The sequence below is a fragment of the Phodopus roborovskii genome, unplaced genomic scaffold (assembly GCF_943737965.1).
Source record: "Phodopus roborovskii unplaced genomic scaffold, PHOROB, whole genome shotgun sequence".
Taxonomy (NCBI): Eukaryota; Metazoa; Chordata; class Mammalia; order Rodentia; family Cricetidae; genus Phodopus; species Phodopus roborovskii.
In genome coordinates this window covers 53,521,570-53,534,264 of record NW_026126433.1, presented here as the reverse complement: position 1 = coordinate 53,534,264, position 12,695 = coordinate 53,521,570, and the positions used below count along the sequence as shown (strand labels likewise).

Sequence of the window (12,695 nt, the reverse complement as noted above, 5' to 3'; positions counted from 1 at the left end):
CTCATTTTCTGTGGGAGAATGTGCTTCATGCAGCATTCTCTTACATTAGCTTCCATCGTTAAAGGTTTGGAGCTTAGCAAGATTCTTACTCCAGAAATGTTTATGAGCTGGTTGCATAGAGACAGTGCTGTCAGGTGTGAACTCATGGCCTCTTGTCACACTTAGTAGCCAAATCACTGTAGCACACCTTCACTGTGTGGTACAGTATGTGACCTGTAAAACATAGCTGTGTTACCAGCATGTTTCTGTCACCAAGTGTAGAGAAGGAGCCTAGCACCCTAAACACTGTTCCCTGTATAGGATGTCCAGAAAAATACACATGCAAACAGATCCTGTGAGTAGCAGACATAATGTAGTGAAAGTCGAGTGTTACAATTTTGAAGTAGGGCGCTCCAGAGTTTACAAATGTTTGTTGTTCTGTCCAGCTATGTGGAGGGACTCATACTCAATATGCTCATGGCATTGTCATCCTGCTCAGTATGGAATCCTGGAATTTTTGACAAGCTGTCTGTCAAAGCTTAATTCCATAACTCACCCTTTATCCTCACTCTCCCTTGCCAAAAAAATCTCAACTGTCCCTGTCCTTCAAGGATACCCTAAACCAAATACGCATCCTTCAAGAACCATTTCTGGTGACGCTCATTCTTTTATGACCTCTCACTTTGCACCTCTGCTTCTGTGAGTCTACCTTGTATTATAATTATAATTACTCACTTTCCCTTCTCAATGAATTGTAAGCTCCAAAGGGGAGTGCTTATATAAGTCCACTTTTGTACTCCTCCCAGGAACAAGCACATAGCAGGTACTCAATAAACTGACTTGAATCAAATGAATTTAATTGAATTATTTACTCATTGTGTTGGTGGTTTTGTTTTTTTCAGATTCATGTCTTGTTTTTGAACTGTTTTAACATACATTTGAATAACCTTCTAGCACTGAGATGCTACTTTCAATCTACTTCTGAATTCCTTTTTCCCATCATTCCTGTTAACATGTTAACACAGCCATGCTTCATACCACCTTTAGACTTTTGGAAATCTCATTCTGTCTGCATTTGTGAACAGCTAACCCACATCCATACCAGATTCCCGTTTAACTGACCCCACTGCTCTGCATTAAAATGACCATCCTTTAGGCACCACATATAATTACATATACAGGGTAGCTCCTTATCGGTTGTTAATGCCTCCTTTTAAAGAATCATCACAGAAAAGCTTGTTATCTCTCCTGCTTTTATCCCCAGAGTCCTACACACTGGCTCTGGCTGCAAAATGTATATGCAGTGCACAGTGATTTGTCTAGCTGAATTAAGGGCAAATATAAGATTAACTTGGATCTCATTTATTCATTGGGTTTTTTTGTTTGTTTGCTTTTTTGGCTGGTTTTTTTTTTTTTTGCGGGGGGCAGGGGGGAGTGTTCTCTGTGGCTTTGAAGGCTGTCCTGGAACTAGCTCTTGTAGACCAGGCTGGTCTCAAACTCACAGAGATCTGCCTGCCTCTGCCTCCCGAGTGCTGGGACTAAAGGCGTGTGCCACCACCACCTGGCTGATTGTTTTCTTTTGAGGGTTAGTTTTTCCCTATTTATATTTGAGCAGAAAATATGAGATGTTGTTAAATACTTCACTGAATAGTTCTTGATAAATTAAGGAAATATACCTTGAAGAAATGTGATGTAATTCGCAAATACACTTTGCTTTAGCTCCAGCCAGCTATCTTGAATTCTAGTTTACATGTGCCAAAGCCCTCTTTCAACATTGAAGTAAACCCTTGTTCTGAACTATAAGTTATATACTTTGACTCATGTAAACAGAGAAATTTAATGAGTATAGGGAATTTCCATGAATGTTGACCAAAAAAATTATAGTATGTTTTCCAAAAGAATATTACTTCCCTCATTTAAAACTTTATCTCTTTAATAAGCAAACTTTTGTAACTAGCCATGAAATTGCTATTATTTTAAAATCAATGTTTGTACTTTATTAAATTGAAAATGATAATTATGAAAATCAAGTATTTGAATTTCATAAAGTAATTTTTACTTTTTACCCAAATATTTTTTCAGATTGTATCTGCTGTACAGTATTGTCATCAAAAGTGCATTGTTCACCGTGATCTGAAGGTAAGTTGCTGCTTTTAAAATTAAAATCTTAATAATGAAAGTATGTAATAAGGGGGCTAAGGGGCTGGAGATGTCTTGATAAATAAGAGCACTTGTTTTGCAAGCATGAGGACCTGATTTCAAATCCCCAGCACACAATAAAAATCTGGTAGGTAGGGCTGTGCTTGCCTATAACTCTAGCATTTAGAGGTCCTGGGTTCTCACTGGCCAGCCAGCCCAGCTGAAACAGCCAATGTCAGGTTCAGTGAGTCATTTGTCTTAAGGGGATTAAGCAGAGGGTGATACCACAGGACACCGGGCGTTCTCCTCTGGCTTCCACCCATACACACACTTAACATTTGTTATAATAAATTAGGGCCACTCTCCAGCTTCCCAGGCACCGACCGGGTGGGCCGGTTTTTATAGAATTGTCACCAAAGCTTATGAGAGACAGTGTTTCACCAAGCATATGAAAACATGGACATGGCATTGTCTAATGTCAAATTAGAGGACTTGATTGACTATTAACTAGCGTATTTTAATAGACAAATTTGGAATTCTATCCTCACCTAAAAATGTTCAAGGTCCCATCAAGACAGACATAATGTCAAAGAACAAGGCATAAATGTGTTTGCCACATGTAAGAACCAGGGTTCTTTCTCTGCACCAAAGTTCAAGATGAGATTTTCAATGTGTCGGTTAGCTTTCTGTCCGCACCACGCAGACTAGTCTTCTGGGAACAGTGATCCTTGATTGAGAAAACTTCTCCATCATAGTGGCTTGGGTGGAAGCCAGTGGGGCAGTTTCTTGATGAGTGGCTCTCGTGGGAGGTCCCAGGCCACTCTGGGCAGTGCTACTCCTGGTTAGGTGGTCCAGGGTTGTATAAAGAAGACTGAGTGAGCCATGAAGAGCAGGCCAGTGGGCAGCACCCTCTGTGCCCTCTGCTTTAGTTCCTGTCTCCAGGTCCCTGGTGGAGTGTGTGTGTTTATCACAGCAATGGAAAGTAAATGTTTGAGATGCAAATAAACTAGTATACTTTGGAATAAAGTGTGTGGTAGAAATGGTTATGGTCAAGCAAGCTTTAAAAGCTTGGGCTTAAATAGTGTTTCTGCCCTTCTTTTCCTCCTTTCCCTCCTCCTCCTCTCCCTTGTCCTCCTCCTCATCCTCCTCTCCCTCATCTTCCTCCTCATCCTCTTCTCCCACCTCCTCCTTGTCCTCCTCTCTTCCTCTCCCTCCTCCTTCTCTCCTTCTCCCTCCTCATCCTCCTCTCTCTCCTCTTCCTGTTCTCTTCTTCATCCTCCCACTCTTCCCTTTTTCTTTTTAACAATTCCCAATGCCTTTATCCTTCACTGACATCAAACCTGGATTTAATTTTTTTATTTTATTTTTATTTTAAATATCTATCCCAGTTCCCTCTACCTCCTTGCCTCCCTCTTTCCCTCTCTCCCACCCTCTCATGCTCCCCTGACCACCCTCTCCTCCCACCCACTCCCACTCCACATGTAGGGTGATGCCTTCCAGGAGGGGTCATCTAAATTTGTCAAGTCATTTGGAGTAGTATCCCTCCATGGGGGATGTGCTCCCAAAGTCTTTTTTGTGCACCAGGGATACATCCTGGCTCCACTGTCTGAGGTCCCTTAGACTGCTCAGTCCTTCTGGCTGAGACCCATATTCAGGGAGGTCTGAGTCAGTCCCATGCTGGCTTCCCAGCTATCAGTCAGGGGGCCCGTTAGCTCCTCCTTGTTCATGTCAGCTGTCTGTATGTGTTTCTGCCACCTGCTCTTATCCTCCTCCTCTGCATCTGGGTTCCAGTTAGGCTCAGTGTTTAGCTGTGGGTGTTTGCTTCTGTTTCCATCAGCTACTAGATGAGGGCTCTATGATGGTGGATAAGTTAGTGTTGATCTCATTATCAGGGAAGGGCATTTATGGTAGCCTTTACACTGTTGCTCAAATTGTTAGTTGGGGGTCAGTCTTGTAGGTCTCTGGAAACCTGGATTTTATTTAAATGCATTGCCTTACATAGTGGTCAGAAATCTAATTGTATGTCTTGGGTCTTCTGACCTGTTTATAGCTCCAGATATTTCTGTATCAGTTATTTTCTCTGGCAATTTTAGGTGAAAATATTTTCACAAAGAAAAGGGGCAGGTGGTTACCTATTTATTTGTTTGATCCATAGCTTAACACCTCATTTTTATATTTTAAAAAAATCATGTTCAGCAACTATGTGTTCAGTGCAGTCCAGTGGAGAGTCCCCATATATCTCAGGACTGTGTAGTTACTTAGATTCCCATCCAGTGTGGAGAAGGTAGGAAGGTCTACATTACTGAGAATGGGAGAAGACTTAGGTCCTTATAGCAGAAAGGCACTTGGTTGTTGTTGTTTCTCTGTCCATAAACGTTGATTTAGTGTAACTCTCCCAGATTCATTTGTCTTCATAGTATCTGTGTCCACTTTTATTTGTTGACTAGTTGGTTGCTTTTGTTTTGTTTTCTTGAAGGGGGGTGAGGAGTTTGGGTTTGGCTGTTTTCAGACAGGGTCCCACTGTGTAGCTAGCCAAGATTCACCTGGAACTTTCCATCCCCTGCCTCAGTTTCCCCCTTCTGAAATTATAGGCATGTGCACGGCCCTGGCCAATGTCCCCACAGGTGTGACTCTAGTCTTTCAAGTTGACAGTTAATATTAGCCACCACTGTTACAGTTACACTTTTCATAACATATGAGGTAAGTTAGAACACCATAAAAGGGAGAAAAAGGAGGAGGGACTTAGAGAAGGGAGAGAACATGACGGGACCTCCAGTGACACACAAGTCCTCTGGTTTCCATCTTGGTCACATTTTACTCCTTTTTGGACTCTGACCAAGCAACCTACAAAGCAGCCTGTAACTTTATTAGTCTATTCATTCATCAATTGGGAATGGAATTTGAAATGAAGCATGCACGAAAAAGCAAGTCTTCGTTATATTGCTTGCATTTATAGAAAACAGTTCCATTTTTAGCTTTGGGCGATTGTTTTAGAATTTTAGGAAAAGCCTCTCAAACCTGGGAGCAGCATCCTTGCTTCCTACAGAATGTGACTGTAGACAGGAGCCAACATTTACAACAGTGGGAGCTGCTGAAAATAGAGTCCATGGAAGCCAAATTGTCCCTGTTAGTCTCCTTTCACTCAACAGTACTTAGCTGAGGAAGTATTTTGTAAGAGAGGACAGAAGGCTGAGTAAAGAACCTGGTGGGCAGTAGTCAGCTTAGACATACCCTGGAGCCTGGCATCAGCTGCCTGTTAAGATGGCATTCCTGTGGCTAATCTTGGCTGAAGTCAGTGTGTATGCCTTAGAACAGGTCCTGCTAGGTTACAGTTCCAAGATGCCTCTTACCACGAAGTTAAAAACGTTTAAAATAAACTATGTGGAATATGTGTTTAAAATAACCTTTCTTAAATATTTCCTATGAGCTTTCGTTTTCAAATGTTAAAGTCCGTCTTCCACAGATGTTATTTGGACAGCTCTGGGCTGCAGAATTTGATGTTACAAACGTTCTTAAATAAGAGGCATGCACTTAGCTAGCATTCTTAGAACCCAAAAGAAGTGCAGCAGACATTTCAATTTCCTGTGCGCTTTTTACATTGTCCTTTTTATTATTTTCCTCTTAGGCTGAAAACCTTCTCCTTGATGCTGATATGAATATTAAAATTGCTGACTTTGGTTTTAGCAATGAATTCACAGTGGGGAACAAATTGGACACATTCTGTGGGAGCCCGCCTTACGCTGCCCCTGAGCTTTTCCAAGGCAAGAAGTACGATGGGCCAGAAGTGGATGTGTGGAGTCTGGGCGTTATTCTCTACACGCTGGTCAGTGGCTCCCTGCCTTTTGATGGCCAGAATCTAAAGGTACCTGCTAATTGGTGCTGAAGCCTCATTCCCACGAGCTGTAATATCAGCCACTACTTACAAATACTTTCCTTCTTTGTCAAAGGAACTGCGGGAGCGAGTCCTCCGGGGGAAGTACCGCATTCCCTTCTACATGTCCACGGACTGTGAGAATCTCCTGAAGAAACTCTTAGTGCTGAATCCCATAAAGAGGGGCAGCTTGGAGGTGAGCATGCTGTGTCCCAGGTGGACACTCAGTACACAGCGTAGACAGCACAGGTGTGGTCCCCACCCCATCACGCTGCTGCTGAGCATGGTTCCTCATGATGCTGCAGAGTCCAGTTCCCAGAGTTTGCCCAGCATCCAATTTGCCTTTTCAGCATTGGAACTGACAGCTCTTTATTAAAAAAAAAAAAAAAAACCATAGTAGGTCTCTCCAAAGGCTTATTTCTTCTTGGTTCTTTGGTGAGTTATTAAAACTGACACAGTGGAGACAAAGATGACTACCCACACCAAGACAGGGTTTCTCTGTATAGTCCTAGCTGTGAACTCACTTTGTAGACCAGGCTGGCCCAAACTCAGAGATCTGCCTGCCTCTGCCTCCTGGGTGCTGGGATTAAAGGCCTGAACCTCCACCACAATTGCCTTTAGAAGGGATAAACCTAGCCTGTGTCAGAAACTACCTGACCAGATATTTGAAGGTTGAAAATGGTTGAGAAAATTCTAATCCAGTTAATTATTCACTTCATCTGAAATCATGTGAAGCCAAAGTCTGTAATAGAAACTTCTCGTCAGTATGGAAAATTTACAGACATATGAACAAAGTATATTGGGATAGGTGTTTTCCATTTAGCACACTGCTGTTAACCACATACATTCCATACATATTGTTTTGTATGTCCTGTGTTACAGAACCAGAAGAGGGTCTAGTGACAAAGGTGGCCTGTCTCTTTTCCTTCTTACACTGTAATTGGGATAACTAATGATCTTAAGCATTTCCCCATCTGGATCTTCTTTGGTTTGTAATGATTGACTGATTGATTGATTATGTGTCTGAGTGTTCATATGTATGTGAATTGCATAATTGCAATACCCTGAGAGTCCAGAAGAGGGGGTAAATCCCCTGTATTTGAATTACAAGTGGTTGTGGGCTGCCATGTGACCCCAACCTGGGAAATTTCATTTAATCTCCCAGCAATCCCTTTGGCTCCTTCACCATCCATCTTTAGGAATGCTTTGTGTTGTACTAAGAAAATTTCAGAGACTCGGAACTCACTCCTCACTTGATCTTTGAACACCTTCCTACCTGCATGGGAAGGCAGGAACTCAGAGAAGCCCCTGTGCTGTGTTTTTCTTGGGGGGCTTTCTGGCACTCACACCATGAGGTGCATCCCTGGGAAGCCAGCCCTGCTCATTCTCAGCTCAGCATGGGCTTCCTCATTCTGTTTCCACACATGCTTTTTCTAAAAGACACAGTATGTTTTGTTGGAAGTTGAAGACTTAGGAAACTAAGTCTTCCTTTGTAGGAGTGGATCAGTTGGCATTTTACTGAGTTATTTGTTTAAGTGTGGTTAGTTCTTACCTCAAGTTTTTTCTTGTGGTTTTCCTTTGGAGGTGAAAAGGCATGTTAATACTGACGTCTATATTGAAAGCCCATTTCTGTATTGTTTTTCTCAGCTTTCTTCCACCCATTCACAGAAAGTGTGTGATTGTTCGGAATGAAAAGCCAGTTCTGAGGGAATGGAACTTCAGAGAACATCATCCTCTGCTGTTCCAGCTCTGGGGTCCACTTTTCTTTGAGATTTATTTAAGTCATGCAAACGTTTGTGGGTGTGGACATGAGTGCCAGTGCTGGAAGAGGCTAGAGGTGTGGGTGGAACCCAAATCTATCCAGGAACTCCCTTCACCTGTGTGTCAGTAACAGATTTCCAGTGCTGAGGCAGTGATTCACATAAAGGTAGAGTAAAAGAACGAAAGCAGGAAACCACTGGGAGACAGTGCTTACAAACCTCTGTGGGCTGCTAATAAAAAATAAATGTGCTTCCCCCAAAGATGACTATTTACTGATTTAAATTTTGGCCAGAGTAGTTATCCAAAAGTTTTACTCTTCATCCTTAACATTAAAAGCCCAAAAGTTATATAGGCCTCATGGTATAGGCTAATAAGCCCAGTTACTGAGGAAGAGTTGAGGATCAAGGCCAGTCTCAGTGACTGAACCCCTATAGTTCAATGGAGGAACATTTGCCTGGCACACACAGGGCCTTAGTACAATCCCTAATGAAACCCTGAGTGTTAAAGCCTAATTATTATCTAAAAATATTATCTTACCACAATGAGTCCTGTTATCTTATATAATTTAATAAATACTATTGCTAATGATAATTAGATTTTTAAGATTTACTTATTTTATGTGTATGAGTATTTTGCCTGCATGCATGTGTGTGTGTGTGTGTGTGTGTGTATACCATGTACATGGATCCCTTGAAACTAGTTACAGACAGTTGTGAGCTGCCATGTGGGCACTGGGAATTGAACCTGGTTCCTCTAGAAGAGCAGCCGGGGCTCCTAACTGCTGAGCCATTTCCCCAGCCTGATGAGCATACTTTTTTTAAATGCTCAATTTTCAGAAGTTCCAGTTGATGAACTTGAGCATTATCTGTTTCAGAATTGTGAGTTCATGTTAGAAATAGTACACTGCACACTTGACTACACACAGGCTGGTCATAGGCCCCAGAAATAACAATCCAGAGAAATTGGATACCTTTTTGGGTTTTTTTTAGAATTTTTATTTAAATTTCTTTTCATGTGATGTATTTTGGTCATATTTTTTTCTGCCTGGGATTCCTCCCACCTCCCTACCCACCCAACATTATGTTTTTTGTCTCTCTCCCTCTCTCAAAAAAACAAAAAAAAAATCAAACAAAAAAAAACCCACACAGGACCCATTTTTTTGTTGGCCAATTAGTTCTGGGTATGGGGCCTGCCCTAGAAGGTGTTCAGTGTGCCCAGTGACACTCACTTGGAGAGAACTAATATCCCTCTCCCAGCAGCTGCCTATTGTAAATGGCTCCTTGGTTAGGTATGAGACTTTATGTCTACTCCCTCCATGCTAGATTTTGTCTGGTTTGAACATGTGCAGGTCTTTTTTTGTGATGTCTCAGTCTTTGTGAGTCCTTGTATATCAACCCTGTCATCCTTGGAATCATCCTCTGCCTCTGGCTCTTAGGATATTTCCACCTCCTCTTCTGCATAAGTCCCTGTGCCTTGAGGGGAGGGGTTTGATAAAGACATCCCAAAGTCTCCCACTCTGCACATTGTCCAGTTGTGTTAATTACTGTCTACTGCAAGAAGAAACTTCTCTGGTGAGGGCTGAGTGATATACTGATCTATATAGTTAGTAGTAAGCTTTCCCCTAGGCCCATGACTTATCTAATCTCAGGTTCTTGGCTGCTTTAGAAGTGTTTAGATACCAACTTAAGAAATGGGCCTAAATCCAGTCAAAAATTTGTTGGTTACTCCCATGACACTGGTACCACTGTTGCACTAATGTGTCTCAGAAACCCCCTTAAAGCAGCAGTGACCTCAAGAATTGTCTCATATGACCTTCATTATTATTATGCAACATAAATATTTGGGGGTGGGGGGGAACAACATCAGTCCTTCATGGCTACCAGCAAGTTGCTCAGCTCCTCCCACTCCTGTCACTTTGTGGCCCTTGTTAAAGCCCACAGCTATGGAGTAGCACAGGTTCATGGCTCTGGACAGCAGGAGATGGCTGAGTTCTGCCGTGCATGCCTTCTGCTCTCATGGGAGTCCCGATGGTGGAAAGTATGGCCACATTTAATTTTTATAAGTTTTAATTTTATTCATTTTTATGTGTGTAAATGTTTTACCCACATGGATGTTTGTGCATCATGTCCATGGCTGGTGCTGTACCAACATTGGATCCCCTGGAACTGGGGTTACAGATGGTTGTAAGCCGCTTGTAGGTCCTGGGAATCAAATCAATCCTTTTGGAAGAACAGCTAGGGCTCTTAACCACTGAGCCATCTCTCCAGCCCTTTCTACCAGTTATAGTTAATAAATTTTAACATTGTGTGTATGTGTTGGGGGAGAGATTGTAAACTTGTTTAAAATGGTTATTTTCAAAACACTCCTTTGTGTATAAGCATAGCTTTTTAGCCAGTAGTAGAAGTTTGGGGTGTAGTGTGTGGCTTACATTTTATGGGTCTCTGTACATATTCTGAATGCTCACCATCACCCAGGTGTAGCTGTTTTCTCCCACTCCATGGTCAGTCCCACCGGGTTGCCTTCAACAGCCCAGGGCTGATGGTTACAGCCCAGGGTATTTGATTCTGATAATTCACGACAGCACCTGTTTCACCTCGATTGATACCTACTTTCTGATTCTGAGCTTTTATGCTTACCACCATCCCTAACCATATTCTTTGAGTTAACTGGACTGACTAGCCTAGATTTTCATCCCCCAAGATACGCTCTTTCTGAAGAGTGTGAGTTTAAAATTAGTGCATGAATTTGGTAGAAGACCATGAAACAATTAATCTTTTTATTAATCTTATACACAAAAATATGAAGCAAAAGTTACAATAGGGTTGTCATGTTAAAACTTCCATCTGAAAACATTCCTTTCAAAGGAATATGGAAGGAGGGTTACTTATACATGGCCTTTGGTGAGTTCTGGTTAATCTAGTTGTGCTGAGATTCTGGGTGTCCTGGAGAGCCACGCCTTCTGTTGGACCGTTAATTAAAGTACATGGAGTAACTTTATTTAACAGTGTCACATGACTCTCACTGAGTGAACCAATAAATTTCACATTTGAGGAGTGGGTTGATGTGGTAATTCATCAGACGTGACTTAGAGTTTATTTCCTAGCAAATAATGAAAGACCGGTGGATGAACGTTGGTCACGAAGAAGAAGAACTAAAGCCATATTCTGAGCCTGAGATTGACCTTAGTGATGCAAAAAGGATAGGTAAGTGTTTGATGAGAGGCACTACTGTAGACTACCAGTGAGTAGTGTTTATATGGGACTGTGTATTTAAAATACTTTCATTACCACATTAACTTCCTTACTTTGTTTTCTTGTGAATCTATGGTTCTGTTCAATTTATTGGCAACTGTAATGAAAACTAAAATAAATTTGACGAACATTTTTTTTTTCATTTCTGCTCTCCCTCACTGGAAGAAGGCCCAATATAACTATCAGCACTGAGCAGCTGAAAAGTCCAGCAAAGTCCAGGACACTGGAGTCTAAGCTATGGGCCTCTCCCTTTCTGCTCAGCAGAGTTGACCTTCCCTGACCCCAGTCCTCATTAAGAACTTGATGGGGACATTGTAGAAGTCAAGCCTTATTAGAAGAACTGTGTATACAGATGAGAAAGGAAGTGGAGGTCTTGAATTGAGATAGTCATCTCTTCATGAGTAGTTGAAGATGTGCTGAAAGAGACAGCAGAGAGAAAAGAATGGGTGTGTGTGAGGCTAAACCTTGCTGGGACAAAGGAAGTCAGCTCAGAAATGCCCCAGGAAATGAGAATTGGGTGAATATATTAAATAATATAATAAATTAATTTAATATATATTATATATAAAATCTTATTATATTAAGTAATATAATAAAAACATAATTCTGCACACACAGAAATGGGGCTGGAGAGATGGCTCACTAGTTAAGAGCACTTCTACAGAAGGCCCGGGTTCAATGTTCTGCACCCAGATTGTGTCTCACAACCGTCTGTAACTCCAGTCCCAGGGGAACTGATGCTCTGTTCTGATGTTCACAGACTCCAGGCAGGCATGTAGTCACATAGATACATGTAGATAAAACACTTAAATAGGTTTTAAATATTGTAAGTGTACAGTGTCTGGGTGTATACTACATGTCAGTTAATAACCCAAAGATTTTATAGTTAAAACTCACTTTGAATATTTTAAGAACTTGTTTTTCCTAACATGATTGACAAACCTGTATTTTTGCTGGTTATTTACTAAGTGAATACATTTTTAGAAAACTTTCTGATTTTTTTTCTTTTCTAGACATTATGGTCACCATGGGTTTTGCACGAGATGAAATCAATGATGCCTTAGTAAGTCAGAAATATGATGAAGTCATGGCTACGTATATTCTTCTAGGTAGAAAACCACCTGAAGTAAGTTCTTTGTCTTTTTAAATTAATATTAACTAATTCTTGAGTTAATAGATAAAGATATGTTAGTAAATGCATTTGTTACTTTGTGGAACCAAAAAGATCAGTCTTATTAGTGATCATAATTCAAGATGCTAAGTTATATATGGATCTCATTAGGAACCAGCAGGCAGTGCCCTGCTTGGCCCCAGGAGCCCCACCCGCAGTCTCGACTTTGAGCATGGTGTCCTCAGAGTTAGTTATATTGTGCACACTGTGTAGCCAAAGGCAGTGTGATTACCTTGTACAGAAACAACAGGGACTAAAGCAAAGAAAGTGTGTGTGTCTGCAACAGCTTATACACACAGGACCCCAAAAGAAGGTACCTCATGGTGTTGGCCTTGTTTGTGTCAGCTGGCTCTTCTGGTGACCACAGGAGTCCATGGTAAGGAGACAGATGCAAGAAATAGTTAGAGTGAGCTACATAAGTAAATGGTCCTTTGGGAAAGCAGCTATAGAGAGATAAATTGAAATAGGAACAGAGGCCAGAGCACTGAAAGTTGAAAACTAGACGTCTGTGGGAGGCATTCTG

The 12,695-nt window shown here is 41.5% G+C and overlaps 1 protein-coding gene across 1 annotated transcript in view; it reads left to right on the top strand.

The window, feature by feature from the left end:
* Window positions 1–12,695, top strand: part of Mark1 (microtubule affinity regulating kinase 1) — a 101,016-nt gene that overhangs the window by 75,977 nt on the left and 12,344 nt on the right. The window contains exons 7-11 of the mRNA XM_051186509.1: window positions 2,062–2,118; window positions 5,744–5,980; window positions 6,066–6,185; window positions 10,854–10,953; window positions 12,015–12,127. Coding sequence (XP_051042466.1) covers window positions 2,062–2,118; window positions 5,744–5,980; window positions 6,066–6,185; window positions 10,854–10,953; window positions 12,015–12,127 — 627 coding nt within the window. The remainder of the gene's footprint in view (window positions 1–2,061; window positions 2,119–5,743; window positions 5,981–6,065; window positions 6,186–10,853; window positions 10,954–12,014; window positions 12,128–12,695) is intronic.